The 17312-nt window shown below is 41.8% G+C and overlaps 1 protein-coding gene across 1 annotated transcript; it reads left to right on the top strand.

Annotated features, from left to right (window-relative positions):
- Nucleotides 1-312: 312 nt before the first annotated feature.
- Nucleotides 313-17198, top strand: LOC109898420 (ras-related protein Rab-5C-like). The gene is made up of 6 exons (XM_020493381.2): nucleotides 313-518; nucleotides 11560-11918; nucleotides 13464-13615; nucleotides 13771-13893; nucleotides 14126-14219; nucleotides 15126-17198. The coding sequence occupies exons 2-6, from the start codon at nucleotides 11753-11755 to the stop codon at nucleotides 15248-15250; spliced, it is 660 nt and encodes a 219-aa protein (XP_020348970.1). The 5' UTR covers nucleotides 313-518; nucleotides 11560-11752; the 3' UTR covers nucleotides 15251-17198.
- The last annotated feature ends 114 nt before the right edge of the window (nucleotides 17199-17312 follow it).

The raw sequence follows: 17312 nt of genomic DNA, 5'->3' as shown, positions 1-17312 counted from the left end.
AATATCTGATGTGATTGGTTAAAATACAAATGAGTGTACAAAATATCAGAACTGGGCTGCTTGTGTAAACGCTAGTTGGATGTTTTTTTAAATATATATCTTTAAAAAAATCTCGGATATGGTTTTTATATTGCGCTGGGGAATGCCACTACTTGCCACTCCTAAATTAGTCTCGTAAACCCGATCATAAGCCAAATCAGTAGCATTGATACATTGTGGGAGCCAACAAGTCTGTCTACGGAGACGACTCCTAAATAATCAGCCCTGACCAAATTTGTGTTCATTGATTTAGTAGACTACAGTTCCCAGGTTCCCAACGACACAATCAGAGGGAAGCCACACCTTCGGGAAGTGGGAGGATCCCGGAAAAAATGCTCTAAGCAGAAGTGAAGGCCGGGGCCTATGTGTTGAGCAGTCGTAGTGAGCTGTGATAGAGAGAAAAGTCGTCAAAGTCGAAATTGTGGAAAGTGAGAGTATACGAAGAAAAGGGAACGCATGTTTGACCTTTGCCTTTAACGGTAAGCTGTAAACTATACTATTTTGGTTCAGATTTCCACTGTCAAATTTTGCTCAAGCAACCAGCCAGTAAACGTTAGCTAGCTACCTAGCCAGAGATACGTCGCTAGCTAACGACTGTCAGATTGATATGTTAAATGGGACTGATTACTTGTCCAGATAGCTAATGATGTAACTAGTTAGCAAACAATAAAAAGCTTTGTAAATAATTTGACCAAATAGTTATTTATCTTTAGATGTTTGGTTTACCCCGTCTTTTCTTTGTGATGTCATCATAAACTTAGCCAAGTTAGTTAGCGTTAGCTAGCTTTCGTCAGTGTCGTCCTATTTTGTTTTTACTGGCAGTAACGTTAATTTACATTAGACATATTTTTGTCGTTGTCTGCTCAGCTAACTAGCTACTCAACTTCAGCTCTTATTGACATTATATAACAATTTAAAAAATGATGGCTTTAAAAAGCTAGCTAGTTACTGTGGGCTAGCTAGCTAAATTACAGAAATGTCGTGTTAGATTTGTATTTGTATTTCATACCTAGTTAGCCTTTAACTGACAGCTAACTAACTATATAGCGAGTAGATTTTCCCTTTGGTCCAATCAATTTGATAAACCTTTCATATGTTAATTTCAAGCTTTCAACAGAGTATCTTAGCTCATTGCCATTGGTGTCAGCGGTGATGACCGATAGTATGAGGAAGTTTGAAACCCACCAACTTAATAGCTATTTATGGTTTCTGCCTGGTAATGAAAACGAATCTACATTCCATCTTGCAGAAACCCACCATGTCACCAGGTATTTTACGTTAATTGTTATCTTGCCACTGATTATAATCGTTTACTTGGCTAGGTCTCAAAGCATATTTTGCATAATTGGAGTTCAAAGTCCATGGCTGTCTCTAATTAGGCTCATCATTTTGAATGCCATCAATGCTGAGTTACAGTTTTGGTCTGTACTTGGTGTGTCAATGGTGGTACAGGTAGGTCAGTTGTCTGATGTAGCCCTCATCGTGTGAGTCTGTCTGTGTCATGTTACTTTTGTATGAATCCATGCCTCCTGTTCTCTGGTGGAATGTGGTGTCCCTCATACCTTACTGTGTCTCATCAGTCCTGTACCCTTGTTCACTCCTTCACCTTTACTGCAGGTCATCTATGGCAGGGGGGTGGGCATGGGAGTCCCCCAGAACTCAGTTCGGCTTTCTACTTACTCCTGAAAGTTGTAATAGTAGAATGTACAAGGTGCAACTATGGAATTGGGTAGTGCGTTGTCTGGTTTCCTCGTAATGTCAGTGATTGCATATCTTAGTGCAGAGTTTCCCAATCCCTGGGTGCATGTTTTTCCTTTGCATTATACAGCTGATTCAAATAACCAACTTGTCTTGAGATGTACCTTTTGTTACGTAAGTCATTTGTTAAATGGGGTGAGAAGGAGACTGAAGTGCCACATTAATGTAAGCTCTAGTGTAATTGAGTTTCTATCAGGAGTGAGACACTAAGACTTTGGGCAAGCAGAGTCAACCTCTGCATCATTCAAGACAGTTCATTTGTGAGAAGCTGTTAAAGTTCACATTTTAAACATTATGTAAATGCAGGCTGAAAAGTGGACTGGGATTGTGTCTTTTGGGTAAACACCAGGGTAAATCCTCATTGGAAACTCATTGGTGTGTTGTGGCTTAATAACAGGACTAGAGCATGGATTTTTAATAACTTGCCTAAGCTGCTGCCATGTTATGGTGTGGACCTTGTCCTTAGAGTGGTGACACATTTTGACACATGCAAACGTTATATAAAAGGCAATATTACTAGGTGGCATAAAATGGTTTTGGATTGGTGTTGTATGGCTAGTTAAGAAAGTTTCTCTGATATTTCCAAATATTCCTGACAGAATGGCGAGTAAAAATAACACATCTGCGTGAGACCCAACCCTTTTCAATGTTTAATCCCAAGTAAGCCTAATTGGTATGCGTTAGTGTGGTCAGAAAGGTTGTAATGCATTGGAGTCAATGGAGGAATGAATGAATCGGGTGTGTAGGAGGAGAAGCATGCCCATTCACAACGGGTCATTCTGATTACTCCTCAAAAGACTGAAGATATCCTGTAGGTGCGACTTTTTTGTTCTATTACCCGAGCTGAAGAGTTCTATGTGCAGAGTGGGTTACTAGTCAGTTTGCTACCAGACTTGTTTGAGACTTACAAGATCAATGTATGGCCCCTATTGATTAAACCACAACCATTTAGGCCTAAACAAATGGGAAATTATTTCTTTAAGTTTGAGTCATTAATCATTAAGTGTGTGCTTCCTTGCAGCCAGATGAGACACCCACTAACCCCACCCTGACCCTTTATCTCTGCAGCTGAGCCCCTGTCTGGGGTTCTTATCTCTCTCACTAGCCCCATGCTCAAACTGAATGGGGGGGTTGGGGTTTAGTCTAGTAGGCTTATGCAAAAACAGATGCTTTTTATCTCACTTAGGGTTGCAAAACTACCAGTAATTTAAAACCGTCACCTGAATCTTTGGTCATTTTTGGTCATAGATTACCTGGTAAGTTTGGTAATTTATACTTTAATTATACATATTAGTATATATTAAAAAATGTGTCCATATGGTCCACGAGATTCTACTAGATGGACCATATGGTTCAATATACACTTTTTTTGAGGAATTTTCTCATCTTAATCAACAATGGCTTTATTTTCAATTAACTCTGAAATGGTTGTCTTTTTCCACAACTTGTTGGCTATATTTCCCTTTAACGTGGTAGGCCAAAATTATCGGAGTAGAGTGGAGTAGAATTGTATTGCACAGGCTTTTGCTTGGCTGTCATGTTTCACACACAGAGGGAGCCAGAAAGAGAAGGAAATGATTTCCCCCTTGCCTGCCCCCATTTGCTAGTGATGTGTATCCTGTTTGCATTCCCAGAGATTTAGGCTGTGTTTAGACAGGCAGCCCAATTCTGATATTTTTTTCACCCATTGGTCTTTTGACCAATCACATCAGATCTTTTTTAGAGCTGATCTGATTGGTCAAAATACCAGTGAGTGGGGGGGGGGGGAAGGAATTTGGACTGCCTGTCTATACTCAGCCTTAGTCACCATTCCTTTCCTCTTCCAATTGACCCATCCCTTAGTCCTTAGGCTATAGTTTCTCTTGCATATTGAAATTGTCCGCTGTGCTACTCGATTGGGGTGTCTCGCTTTCTCTTCTGTCACTGGGTTTATCCTCCCTGACGGTTTCCCATGCAGGCCCAACCCTTTTATACTTCAGATGAAAGCCAAGCTAATACCGGGATGCAGACTGGTATGGCCGGTGCTAGCTCCACCCTCCCTCCCTGTTACATCTAATTCCTCTGGTCCCTCCGCCCTTGGAGTTCAGAGAACCTGTTGTCATGTCACCACTTATTCCTAGGTAACTGGTTAAATTAATTCTGCCTGCCTGACAGCTTGTTGCACCACTAATTCCATGGCATTGATGACGAATGCACATTGACACGGTCACACGCTGACACATCTGGGCTAGCTGATGTTTCAACTGGAGTCTAGGAGTGGGAGTCTGTTTGAATTAGAGGTCGACCGATTATGATTTTTCAACACCGATTTATTTGAGGCCCAAAAAAGCCGATACCGATTAATCGGCCAATTTTTAAAAATGTTTTATTTATTTGTAATAATGACAATTACAACAATACTGAATTAACACTTATTTGAACTTAATATAATACATCAATAAAAATCAATTTAACCTCAAAGAAATAATGAAACATGTTCAATTTGGTTTAAATAATGCAAAAACAAAGTGTTTGAGGTAAAAGTGCAATATGTGCCATGTATAAAAGCTAACGTTTGAGTTCCTTGTTAAGAACATAGGAAAGTTGGTGGTTCCTTTTAACATGAGACTTCAATATTCCAAGGTAAGAGGTATTAGGTTGTATTTATAGGACTATTTCTCTCTCTACCATTTGTATTTCATATACCTTTGCCCTTTGGATGTTCTCATAGGCACTATAGTATTGCCAGTGTAACAGTATAGCTTCCGTCCCTCTCCTCACCCCTACCTGGGCTCAAACCAGGAACACATCGACAACAGCCACCCTCGAAGCAGCGTTACCCATCGCTCCACAAAAGCCGCGGCCCTTGCAGAGCAAGGGGAATAACTACTCCAAGTCTCAGAGCGAGTGACGTTTGAAACACTATTAGCGCACACCCAGCTAACTAGCTAGCCATTTCACATCGGTTACACCAGCCATTAGGCTGATAGGCTTGAAGTCATAAACAGCGCTGTGCTTGCGAAGAGCTGCTGGCAAAATGCACAAAAGTGCTGTTTGACTGAATGCTTACGAGCCTGCTGCTGCCTACCATCGCTCAGTCAGACTGCTCTATCAAATCATAGACTTAATTATGCCATAATAACACACAAATACAAGCCTTTGGTCATTAATATGGCTGAATCCGGAAACTATCACTTCGAAAACAAAACGTTTATTATTTCGGTGAAATACGGAACCGTTCGGTATTTATCTAACGGGTGGCATCCCTAAGTCTAAATATTCTTGTTACATTGCACAACCTTCAATGTTATGTCATAATTGCATACATTTCTGGCAAATTAGTTCGCAATGAGCCAGGCTGCCCAAACTGTTGCATATACCCTGACTCCGCGTGCAGTGAACGCAAGAGAAGTGACACAATTTCACCTGGTTAATATTGCCTGCTAACCTGGATTTCTTTTAGCTAAATATGCAAAAATATATATATGTATTGATTTTAAGAAAGGCATTGGTGTTTATGGTTAGGTACAGTCGTCCAACGATTGTGCTTTTTTTTCTTTCGCAAATGCACTTTTGTTAAATCATCCCCCAGCGTTGCATCGATTATATGCAACGCAGGACACGCTAGATAAACGAGTAATCATCAACCATGTGTAGTTCACTAGTGATTATGATTGTTTTTTATAAGATAAGTTTAATGCTAGCTAGCAACTTACCTTGGCTTCTACTACATTTGCGTAACAGGCAGTCTCCTTGTGGAGTGCAATGAGAGGCAGGTGGTTATTGCATTGGACTAGTTAACTGTAAGGCAAGACTGGATCCCCCGAGCTGACAATGTGAAAATCTGTCGATCTTCCCCCGAACAAGGCAGTTAACCCACCGTTCCTAGGCCGTCATTGAAAATAAGAATGTGTTCTTAACTGACTTGCCTAGTTAAATAAAGGTATAAATATACATTTAACAAATCGGCGCCCAAAAATACCAATTTCCGATTGTTATGAAAACTTGAAATCGGCCATTCCGATTTAATCCGTCGACCTCTAGTTTGAATTGTCCTTTGGGAACACAACTCATAGGCCTATGGTGGTGTGTATTGTTAGCAGTGCTTACAATAGGTCGCCTAGTGGTTAGAGCGTTGGACTAGTAACCGAAAGGTTGCAAGATCAAATCCCCGAGCTGACAAGGTAAAAATAAATCTGTCGATCTGCCCCTGAACAAGGTAGGTAACTCACTGTTCCTAGGCCGTCATTGAAAATAAGAATTTGTTATTTAACTAGACAAGTCAGTTAAAGGTCAAATAAATAAATAAATATTCTAATCTGTTGTTTCATTCTACCCAGTCCAGTAGCATCTGTTACTCTTTCTGATCATCACCCATTTCACCCCTTGCTGATTACCATGAACAGCACTGGCCTAGGAGTTTTACGTAGCCTGATTCCAGATCTGTCTGTGTTTTTGCCTAATCCAATGTCATTGACAAACGAGTTGACAAGAGAGCAGAAACTAACTGGCTCCCAGGCTAAGTTGTACCTGACAGCAGAGAACAGCGGGACTGTGAGCTGTGACTGAAGCATACATTTAGGCTAGTTGTGGTCAATAATGGGGTTGGCTGTGAGGGCTCTGAGGTTAAGAGTAGGGCCGGGACAATACCAGGATATGTTTTCAATGTCAAAAATGAAAACATGAAGCAGATCTAACTCTTTGGTCCTTCAAAAACCGGCTGAATTTAAAATATTGTGTGCTATAGCTTGGAAAATAAATGTGACCCTGGATGACAACATAAAATGTTTGTTTCCAACATTATGGCTATTTTCCTAAAGTTAAATCCACTTTGTTTTGATTACACGATACTAACGAGTATTGCAATAGTGGTAGGGTCCCAGCCCTAGTTAAGAGTAGTGTGGGGAATAGCAGATGGGGTTCATGGCTAACATTTGAAGTACCCACTCTTATATTTAGCCAACTTAAGGCCAGGTGGGTGGACCAGTCATCGTGTGTGTGTGTGTGTGTAAAATGTTTGGGATGTCAAGTATAAGCGGAAACCCACAAGGTGATGGTAAGTGATTTCACTGGTCAAGTTAAAAAGAAACTGAAGTTACTGAGAATTTCCCCCTCTCCCACACACTCTTTTCCAGACTTACTAACATTCTGACAAAACTGACCATGTTGAATAACATGAATGTGTACATTTTGTTATTCAATCATTTAATCCAAAGTGCTTGTGTGCGTAGAACTTGGTTCTATTTTAGACTCTTGGCGCACTGCAAGTCCCGCCTCTCCCATCTACCTCCCATCTAAAGTTGATTGCCAACCGCCATGTAAAATCCACAGAAGAAAAATAATTTGACTAAAAACTAACTAGGTTTCCCTTCTTTTTTTTCTTCTTTAAAAAATCTGTGGCTTAATTGTCGGAGTAGAGAACACATTTCCAAATGGGTCAAAGATCCAGTAAAACAAAAAAGGGCCATGTGTATTTCAGGTAAAATAACAACCCACCGTTTATCTTCCAGGACCAATTACCTAGCAACAGCAAGCTAGCTAGCTAAATGTCCATTCATGTTTCATGTGTGTTTTGACCTGACCCCAAATTAATATAGTTGCTTTTGGTATTTGAACCTGCATGAAACGCGTCTGGTGGGATAGAGAACACCAACATGCACACGCGGAGTCGGTTTGTCCATCATGAACGTGGCTTCTTCATTTGCTATATCTGTGCATGCGTTGTCTTGTATAGCGTTAAAATCTACCTCATGCATGTCGAGTGAGAAACTGTCGCATCATGAGGGCAATGCATGCAATATCTGTATGTAGTTAATTGTGTGTGTGTGCTGCTACCAGTTCTCAGTGGCTGTGTTTTACTAAGTGCTTGGATATCAAGCTAGCAGCAAAGCCCACGGGAGGCTGTATGAATATTTCACCGTCTCTCCCTACCTTTCTCTCTCCATCCCTCTCGCCCTACTCTCTTTGACCCAGCCTCTCTCCCCTTCATCTCTCTGACCCACTTCAGTGTGTGGAGGTCTCCAGAGCCCATTAAAGATGCCAGCAGAGAGCTGCTTAGAAGCAGGATGCTGCTCTGAGTGACTCTCAGAACAGGAGTGTGTGAGTGTTGGGCCAGCCACTGCAGCCCTCTAGCAATCAGTCAATCATATTACCAAGGATAATTTTTATTTAATTTTTTTATTTAACTAGGCAAGTCAGTTAATGACGCTCTACCCTGGCCAAACCCGGACGACGCTGGGCCAATTGTGTGCCGTCGTGTTCACTATACTGTTCAATAACCATGGCCTAAATCCACTGTTTTGGTTTATGATGGTGGATTGAACACAGGCTTTTGATGCTGCTCAGATTTTCAGTTATTTGTCCTGTGTTTATATTATATTGAGTGTTAACATCAGTGTTACTGACACTAATATACAATATGGCCTCATATGACTAGCCTAGGTTAAATGTTCTTTCACTCTTATCCTGTTTGTTTCTGAAGCCCTTATCTCAGGCTGGGAATCACTCCAGCCTCCCTCCCCTCTTCTCCCAGTCCTTGGCTATGGAGCCTTGTCCTGGGGCAGTGAGGCATGCTGACCTCTTCATTTCCATAGTGTGTGTGTAGTAGACTATCCGGGTTGGAGAGCAGTCACACCTGTTGTTTTGCCTTAGAATGGTAGACATACTGGTAAGGTAAACGCGCTGTGTAAAAAGTGCCTCAAAACATTTGACAGAAGTGACCTGTTTAGGCTAGCTTTTGTATTTGTTTGTTAACCTTTTTTTTAACTAGCAAATCAGTTAAGAACAAATTCTTATTTACAATGACGGCCTACTCCGGGCCAAACCCGGATGACACTGGACCAATTGTGCGCCGCCTTATGGGACTCCTAATCACGGCCGGATGTGCTGCAGCCTGGATTTGAACAAGGAACTGCAGTGACGCGTCTTTTGCACTGAGATGCTTGGACCGCTGCGCCACTCGGGAGCTTAATTAGAAGAAATACCAGGATGTTTCTACGTTCCTCTCAGAAACACAAGGACATTGGGCTTAGACCAAGACTGTGGAACTATGTTGGCTTTGTTACAACTTCCTCTCGTTTGCACCTCGGCTTCATCATATTAGCACGTACATGTTGACCCAATGAACATGCAGCTGTTTCTCTCCACACTCACTGTGGTGCGTCTAGGAATCCCTCGGATGCTGTGTATGTGGCAGTAGTCTAGGCCTTTGGTGTGCTACCTTGCTGTACTGTCTGCTCTGTGCTGGGCCTCTCAGGCCAGTGTGTGGTACCAACACAGTGATCTTCTGTCACATGCAGAAGATTAGGGCCTTGCCTGGCCTGGGAAAGACTGAGTGCCAACAGCAACCCTACTCTGGCTGGCCTACCCCTCTCTCGCTCCTTAACCAGGACCCTATAAAATCCATGTTGAGGACGGAATCCAGAAAATAATTCAACAATATTCCAAAAAATGTATTGAACTTATTAGAAAATGTATTAATTTGCCCAAGTTAATCATAAGACATGAACTAAATGCATCGGTGATTTTGTATTTTCCTGCAACTCTCTGAAACTGTGTGGTGTGTGTGTGTGTGCGCATATGTCTCCACTTTGTATGGCCGTGTAGTGAAGATGCTAATGAGAAGTCTGCTGGTAGAGATGGCTTCCCCAAAAACATTGTCAATTAAATGTTATCTACAAAGTAGCCAATGCCTACCTGGGAGAATGATTTGATGATTATTTTATCAATCCAGTGCAGAGTATACAAAACAAATGGCCAATCACATAAGCACTACAGAAACGTTGCTAACCAAATGAGTCTCTTGCTGGTGCACACTTGCATTTAAAAAATGTCGATGTCTTTAAGCATTGTTGTGCAATTTAAAACGTCCAATTTTTGTTACATTTTTTAATAGTAATAAAAAGACTGCAAAACGGAAACCTGTTTTTTAAAATATATATTTTTTTATATAGTTTTTAAATTAAAAATGAAGAATGAGAATTGTGGGGGGAAAATAACTGAATATGCCATGGGACCCTCATTGATTTAGTTTTGTTTGAGTCACTCAGATGGTGTAAGAACACGGCATAAGCGATGGCAAAATGTGTAGAACTGTAGACAATTTGCTTTTTAAAATTGCAATTTATTATCACCCCCATGACTGTAGACTTCCAGATATTACTCTCCCCCTCTAGTCAAGTGTGTTCAATCTGCACTCACTGTTGAAAGACAGACAAGACGTTATTGTGATGTTTCACACTTAATTATGGATTTTTAGCATTGTAGGCTAACCTAGGCTGGTTGTCCTAACAGTTAATGGTTTAGTGTAACGGGCCAACTGTCTGTCTGTCTGCTACTCTGTCCTTCTGCAATGTTCACTTCCTGCTTTGATATTCATTCCGTATCCTGTCCCTTTCACCAAGCAGAAGCTGACTGACCGTGTAAAGTAGCACTATGGAAGATGTGTTTCTAAGTTTCTTTCTGTAGTCATATTCCAGTCAATGTAAAGAACAACACTTGGACTCTGAGTACACTGGTCCAACCATAAGATGACAATCTGCACATCATCCTGTGACTATCGACGTTAAGATGGATGTGTGCAGGCCCAAGTTGGATTGTACACAGAAACCGAAGTCCTTGGGGCAAGCAGCTCATAGACTATCAGTTCCTGTTCTGTATTTTCACTGTGGTCCTCAGCTCTGTGGTCTCTGAGAACACACACACACACAGGTTGCATTGGGTTGGATGTGAACACAGTTGAACTCCGCTTTAGGCTAATGTGTCTAGACAGAGGTCTGGGGGGTGGGGCGCGTCTCTCCCCCTGGGATTTCACCATGAGGCCAATGGTAACTTTAAAACAGAGTATTTAATGGCTGTGATGGGAGACAACTGAAGATGGCTCAACAACATTGTAGTTACTCCACAATACTAACGTAATTGACAGAGTGAATAGACGGAAGCCTGTACAGAGTAAAATATTCCAAATCGTACATCCTGTTTGCAACAAGACACTAAAGTAACACTGCAAAAGAATATGGCAAAGCGTTTACTTTTTTAATCTGAATACAAAATGTTATGTTTGGGGCAAATCCAATACAAGACAGAGTACCACACTCCATATTTTCAAGCATAGTGGAGGCTACATCATGTTATGGGATTTTGCCTATGCTTGTAATTGTTAAGATCCTCCAGTCCTTTCAGGATAAAAAATAAGCACAGGCAAAATCCTAGACGAAAACCTGGTTGTCTGCTGACCCTAGGAGATGAATTCGTCTTTCAGCAGGACAATAACCTAAAACACAAGTCCAAATCTACACGGGAGTTGCTTACCAAGAAGACAGTGAATGTTCTTGAGTGGCCGAGTTAGTTTTGACTTAAATCTACTTGAAAATGTATGGCAAGACACTTGATGATCAACAACCAATTTGACAGAGCTTGAAGAATTTTGAAAAAGAATAATGGGCAAATGTTGCACAACCAGGTGTGGAAAACTCAGCGAGTAAGACTCACTGCTTTAATCACTGCCAAAGGTGCTTCTACAAAGTATTGACTCGGGTGTGAATACTTATGTAAATGAGATTTAATTTTCAATAAATGAGCAACATTTCTAAGCATGTTTTCACTTTGTCATTATGGGGTATTGTGTGTAGATGGTTGAAAACTTTTTAATCCATGTTGAATTCAGGCTGTAATACAACAAAAAAGAGGTATAAATACTTTCTGAAGGCATTCTAGTTTACTAAAGTTTCTTTCACACTGGCTGCCTACTAGTGATATTATTACTCAGTTGGTTCTTTCTTCCAGCTCCCACAGGTGAAGTCCTCTCTTCCTCCGGCCCCCTCACTGCCTGGCCTAGACTCGCCTGACCTAGCTTAGCCCACCCTCGCCTGTCTCGGCTCCAGTCCCTGCTCAGCTTCAGAGCCCCAGTCCTCCGCCCAAGGCAGCCTCATCCTCCACCAAGAGCCTCTTACCCCGGTGAAGCTCTCTGCTCGGCAGCATGGCAGGTCGAGGAGGACCAGCACGGACCAACGGCGCGGCGGCCAGCAACAAGATCTGCCAGTTCAAGCTGGTGCTGCTGGGAGAGTCAGCAGTGGGCAAGTCCAGCTTGGTGCTGCGCTTCGTCAAGGGCCAGTTCCACGAGTACCAGGAGAGCACCATCGGAGGTGAGTAGGCACGCCGTTGGCATTGTCATTCTTCTGACTGTGTCTTAGTCATGCTTAGTGTTTTGTGTTGCTTTACAGCTGTCCTTGTGTTGAGTCAGTATCATGTTATAAAGATCAAATAGAATGTGTAGTGGACTGAAGGAAGACCACTTTGAATGCCTTGGTAACCGGGGCTATGTTCCTGCTAGCTAGCAGCCCTTACCCTGGCTGTTGTCAAGGCCAGGTCAGGAGTAGACCTTGAGCTACAGAACCAGATCTTTCTTGGCAGCTGATCACCTGACTCTTGCATGAGCAGCCAAGCCTCTGACTGACACTTTTAAATATGCCACAAGGAGTGGAAGGTCCTTACTCCCGGCCACAGAAAGCCTTATAGAGAATGTTCAAACCAAAACTGAAAATGGGTAAGTGTGAGAAAGAGGTACTTGTCATCTGCCTAATAAGGTATGTATTGACTTGCTAGTCGGAGTGGAGCAGCGAGAAGGGGGTCTCTCCCTGTGGGCTCTTAAAACAGGAAGGAAGTCGGTCAACAATGGGATTTCCTGTCCTGGAACTGCTCTAATATCTACCCATCTGGAAGCCAATACTTGATGGCTCAAGTTTCCGGTTTTAACATTCAAAGAATTCCACTGCAAAAGTTGGATAATGAGTAACTATTTATTTTCAGCTTCACCTAGAGTTTCAAACCTACACACGGGTGTTGGGAATTTCCATGATGTTTTAGTGGTTTACTAGCTAGATTGCTTTCTTCATGATTTATGCATTACCCTTCCTATAAATAAATAAATAAATAAATTAGTCGCATCATGAAGCCACAGCAGGGTGAGGCTGGAGAGGCAGGATGCTTGGTGCTTACACTAGCCAAAGCCTTAGGACGAGTCAGCATTTTTAAAAACATTTTAAAACCTGTTGTCAGCTGTCTGGTCAAAGGTCACCGAGCTTTTAGTATGGAGCAGGCTTCCTCTGAGTGCTGCTGTACATTTCCCTCAGCCATGTGACACAACGGGCTGAATTAGCATTCTCTTTGTGTTCCATGGATTAGCCAATAGACAGCCACATGTTTTGTTCTCTTCGTCACTTTTTTTATTTTTACTCTCACTACATTTCTCGACGTAACCTTTTACCCGGTGCTTAGTGCTCTGTGATTCGATCTTGTTTATTTACATAATTGTCCCTTCCTCCTCTCTCTAACGTTGGAAGGCTCCCAATTCTCCTCAGCGCTGGCTTCGTAGCTTCACGAGTTCTCATTAAGCCACTGTTCACGTTTCCTCTTAACTGTCTCATGGCCTTGGCTGTTGGGGGTAATGTTTGCCTTGTGCTAGTTTAACTCGGCCCTGTCAAATAGTGTCCTAGGGGGTATAGTTGTCCCTATCTAAGGAAGAAAACAGAATACCTGTCCTGTGCAGATACTGAGTATTACTCCACTGTGAGGAAATGCACAGGCAAAGTAAAATGTACACTTATTTTCTATGTGTAGGGCATTTTCAGACTTCAAAATAAAAATAGACCCTGAAACTAAGTCTATGATTTGTCTCTACACCCATCCAGCTGCCTTCCTCACACAGACTGTCTGCTTGGATGACACAACAGTTAAGTTTGAGATCTGGGACACTGCAGGGCAGGAACGGTATCACAGCCTGGCCCCTATGTACTACAGAGGAGCGCAAGCTGCCATCGTGGTCTATGACATCACCAACACAGTGAGTGACAGCTCTCGTAACTCTCACTTCTGTAGATGTATAAATAGAGCTCTTGTGTGAAAAACAAACATCCATTGTGTAATCTGCCTTTGTCATGTATTTCATCATATCACATGTTTTTATGATGTTATTAAGAATGTTTTCTTCCTGTGCAGGATACATTCACACGTGCAAAGAACTGGGTGAAGGAGCTCCAACGACAAGCCAGCCCTAATATCGTTATTGCACTGGCAGGGAACAAAGCTGACCTGGCCAACAAAAGAGCTGTGGACTTCCAGGTACTGAGGAACTCCTAACAATTAGATGCTGCTCCCACTGGACTATTAGTGGAACATGTCAATGATACGTTTGTTTAAACAGGAGAATGTCCTAGAAATGTCATTTTTATAGATTCTGTTGATATTCAAGAAGGCTCACGAACTCTCAAAGCATATGGATTATTACTGATTGTATCGACATGTTTGTGATGGAGCTCTAAATATCTCTGTCCTCCCTTTGTTTTGTGTGTAGGAAGCACAAGCGTACGCAGATGACAACAGTTTGCTCTTCATGGAGACTTCAGCCAAGACGGCCATGAACGTCAATGAGATCTTTATGGCCATAGGTACGTGTACCACAATATTATATGTGCATTTATAAAACTGGGTGATTCGAGCCCTGAATCCTGATTGGCTGACAGCTGTGGTATATCAGACTGTATACCACAGGTATGACGAAACATTTATTTTTACTGCTCTGATTACGTTGGTAACCAGTTTTGTAATAGCAATAAGGCGCCTTAGGGGTTTGTGGTATATGGCCAATATATCACGGCTGAGCGCTGTATCCAGGGCATAGTGCCTAAGAAAAGCACTTAGCTGTGGTATATTGGCCATATACCACAACCCCTGGTGCCTTATTGCTTAATTAGAAACACTTTCCTAATTTTTAGTTGCACCCATCCTTTTGCCCTCAGAACAGCCTCAATTCATTGGGGGCATTGACTCTACAAGGTGTCGAAAGTGTTTCACAGGGATGCTGGCCCATGTTGACTCCAATGCGTTCCACAGTTGTGTCAAGTTGGCTGGATGTCCTTTGGGTGGTGGACCATTGTTGATACATACGGGAAACTGTTGAGCGTGAGAAACCCAGCAGCGTTGCAGTTCTTTACACAAACCGGTGCGCCTGGCACCTAGAACCATACTCCGTTCAAAGGAACTTTAATCTTTTGTCTTGCCCATTCACCCTCTGAATGGCACATACACAATCCATGTCTCAACTGTCTCAAGGCTTAAAGATCCTTCTTTAACCTGTCTCTCCTTCATCTACACTGATTTGAAGAGGATTTAACAATTGACATCAATAAGGGATCCTAGTTTTCACCTGGATTCACCTGGTCAGTCTGTCATGGAAAGAGCAGGTGTTCAAAATGTTTTGTATACTCTGTTTACATTTCTTCCCAGAACAAATGAAATGTGTAGAAACCATAAAGGCTTCCTACTCACTTTTTGTTTCTGTCCTTCTCCTGTAGCCAAGAAGCTTCCTAAGAACGAGCCAGCGGGTGGAGCCGGTGGCCGGGCCGGTGGTCGGGCAGGAGTGGACCTGCAGGAAGCCGCCCCACAGGCTGGTGGAAGCAAGTGCTGTGGTGGGAACTAACCAACTGGACCGACACACCAACCAACCTGCAGTATCAACCAACTGATTAGACCAGCTGACAAACACATCCCACGGTCAAACCAACTGACGGTCTGACCAACCACCATGCACCGATCAACTGATAAGCAAACCAGCTCACAGGCCAATCAGCTGTCAACACACAACTCCAAGGTTCCAATGATCAGACAAATGACACAATTATGACCAACATGACGACCTACAACTGTTTTAACTTGCCCGAGGACATAACAACCCATTATCTCCAACCAACCAAACGATGGACATCTGACATCACCCAGGCAAAAAACAACAACCCACTTAGGGAAGGGGAAAAAAGATCAATCCTTACCAATCGCACTTAACAGAGCACTGTTCTTTTTTTGTTTCACTGTATTTCTGTAAGAAGAAAATCAAACGCAACTGGGAGGAATAATGAACAGGCTCTTTGGCCCTCTCCTTTCTCTCTCTCGCTCTCATCATCTTTCTTTACCATAATGCTACAGTATTTCAACGTATGTCTTCTGTCACTTCTAACCCTATTTTAGTTTGGGGGTGGGTGAATGTAGCAATTCTCATGATTTAATTTTTCCTTGTTCCTGATCGTCACCCTTGGGCAAGAGAAGGGAGAGGTGTTCAACCCAAAAAAAGGAGTTAGGAGAACAGTTGTTTCCTTCCAGATATAGCAGTTGTGTAGATGAACTGAACTATTACATTGTTATTATTATTGTTGACTTATTTTTGGCACACGTTAAACCGTATGATTTCAAAGACTAGACCACCTAAGGTTTTCCAATCATTAATCTATGATATCCAACCATATGCATAGTGCATTAACATCACTCACCAATAAGTCATTTTTTAGCATTAATGTAATGTTTTTGAATCAATCATATACAATGACGAAAAGGATAAAGCAAGATTTGTTTTCCTGACCAAAATCACAATTGTGTATTGAAAACATGTTGCTATTATTTGTATAATTATTTTCTTCAAACATGTAACCAATCAGTAGTTACTGTCAATACAATACCTTCCCAATCTCAACATGATGCTTTGTCATCCTCAATTATTTTTGTCATGTGAAGATGTATTTTTTTATTTTGTGTACAACTCTTTTGTTTTCTGAAGAGTCTCTGGTATTGGGTGCACTGCTTCTTTCACCTCTTGTGATTTCAGACGTTCTCTTCAGTTTCTTTCACTTTTGATTTATTTTTGATTATTTTTTTACTTTTTCCTATCGGGGCGGGATTCCTCTGACCAGTCCGCGTCTGTTATGACATCAACTACTAGCACAACCATACCTGCAGCTGTCACTGCTGTGGGATGGGGGCCAGGGGGGAAAACAAAGCAAAACAACAAATTGTCATTTTACCAATAAATAAGGGGGAAGGTATCTCATTGTCTGCCTGTCTTCTCATTTGTTGTAAGACAATGAGTATTTGAGTAGATTTTTTTTCACTGTTAGATTTCACCTAACAGCTATTCGTATCTCTACCAACATGTTGAGCGTATAGTAGTTTCCAGTCATCCCAACCTTTGTTCTCTAATTCTCGATCTTGCTTAAGATCTGCTCAATAGATCAAGATCTGCTCAAAAGAAGCCAGCTGAGCTCAGTGAGTCTAACACTGGTCTGACTGAATTCCTCACATTCCTGCTCCCCCATCCCAGTGGATTTAGTTGGCCAAAACCCCTTTGCTCTCTCTGATTTAACAGCAATAGTTGGGGCAGATTATATTTTCCCATACTAATTGTAAACAGCTGTTGCCCCAAAGCTGAAACCTTTAATTTCAAAAAGCAAAGGGATAAGTACACATGAAGTTATTTCCATTTATTTATCCTATATGTTACATAAGAACCTCTCACAACAGTCCTCAGTCCTCTACTGACCTCTACTGGATCGTTCAAGTTGGATTTATACTCAATGTTGCTCAATAAATAGTGTACCTAATTCAACAGTGTAAAAACGTATTTTTCTATGTACATGCATTTCTATGTTTTTATTGCAAACTTTGACTACTCCGGCTACTTTCAATACATTAGGCAAACTGCAGGTGCCACAGAC

Source organism: Oncorhynchus kisutch, linkage group LG10, assembly GCF_002021735.2.
Source record: "Oncorhynchus kisutch isolate 150728-3 linkage group LG10, Okis_V2, whole genome shotgun sequence".
In the NCBI taxonomy this organism is placed as follows: Eukaryota; Metazoa; Chordata; class Actinopteri; order Salmoniformes; family Salmonidae; genus Oncorhynchus; species Oncorhynchus kisutch.
The sequence above is the reverse complement of the archived record's forward strand: the minus strand, read 5'-3'. Positions and strand labels throughout refer to the sequence as shown.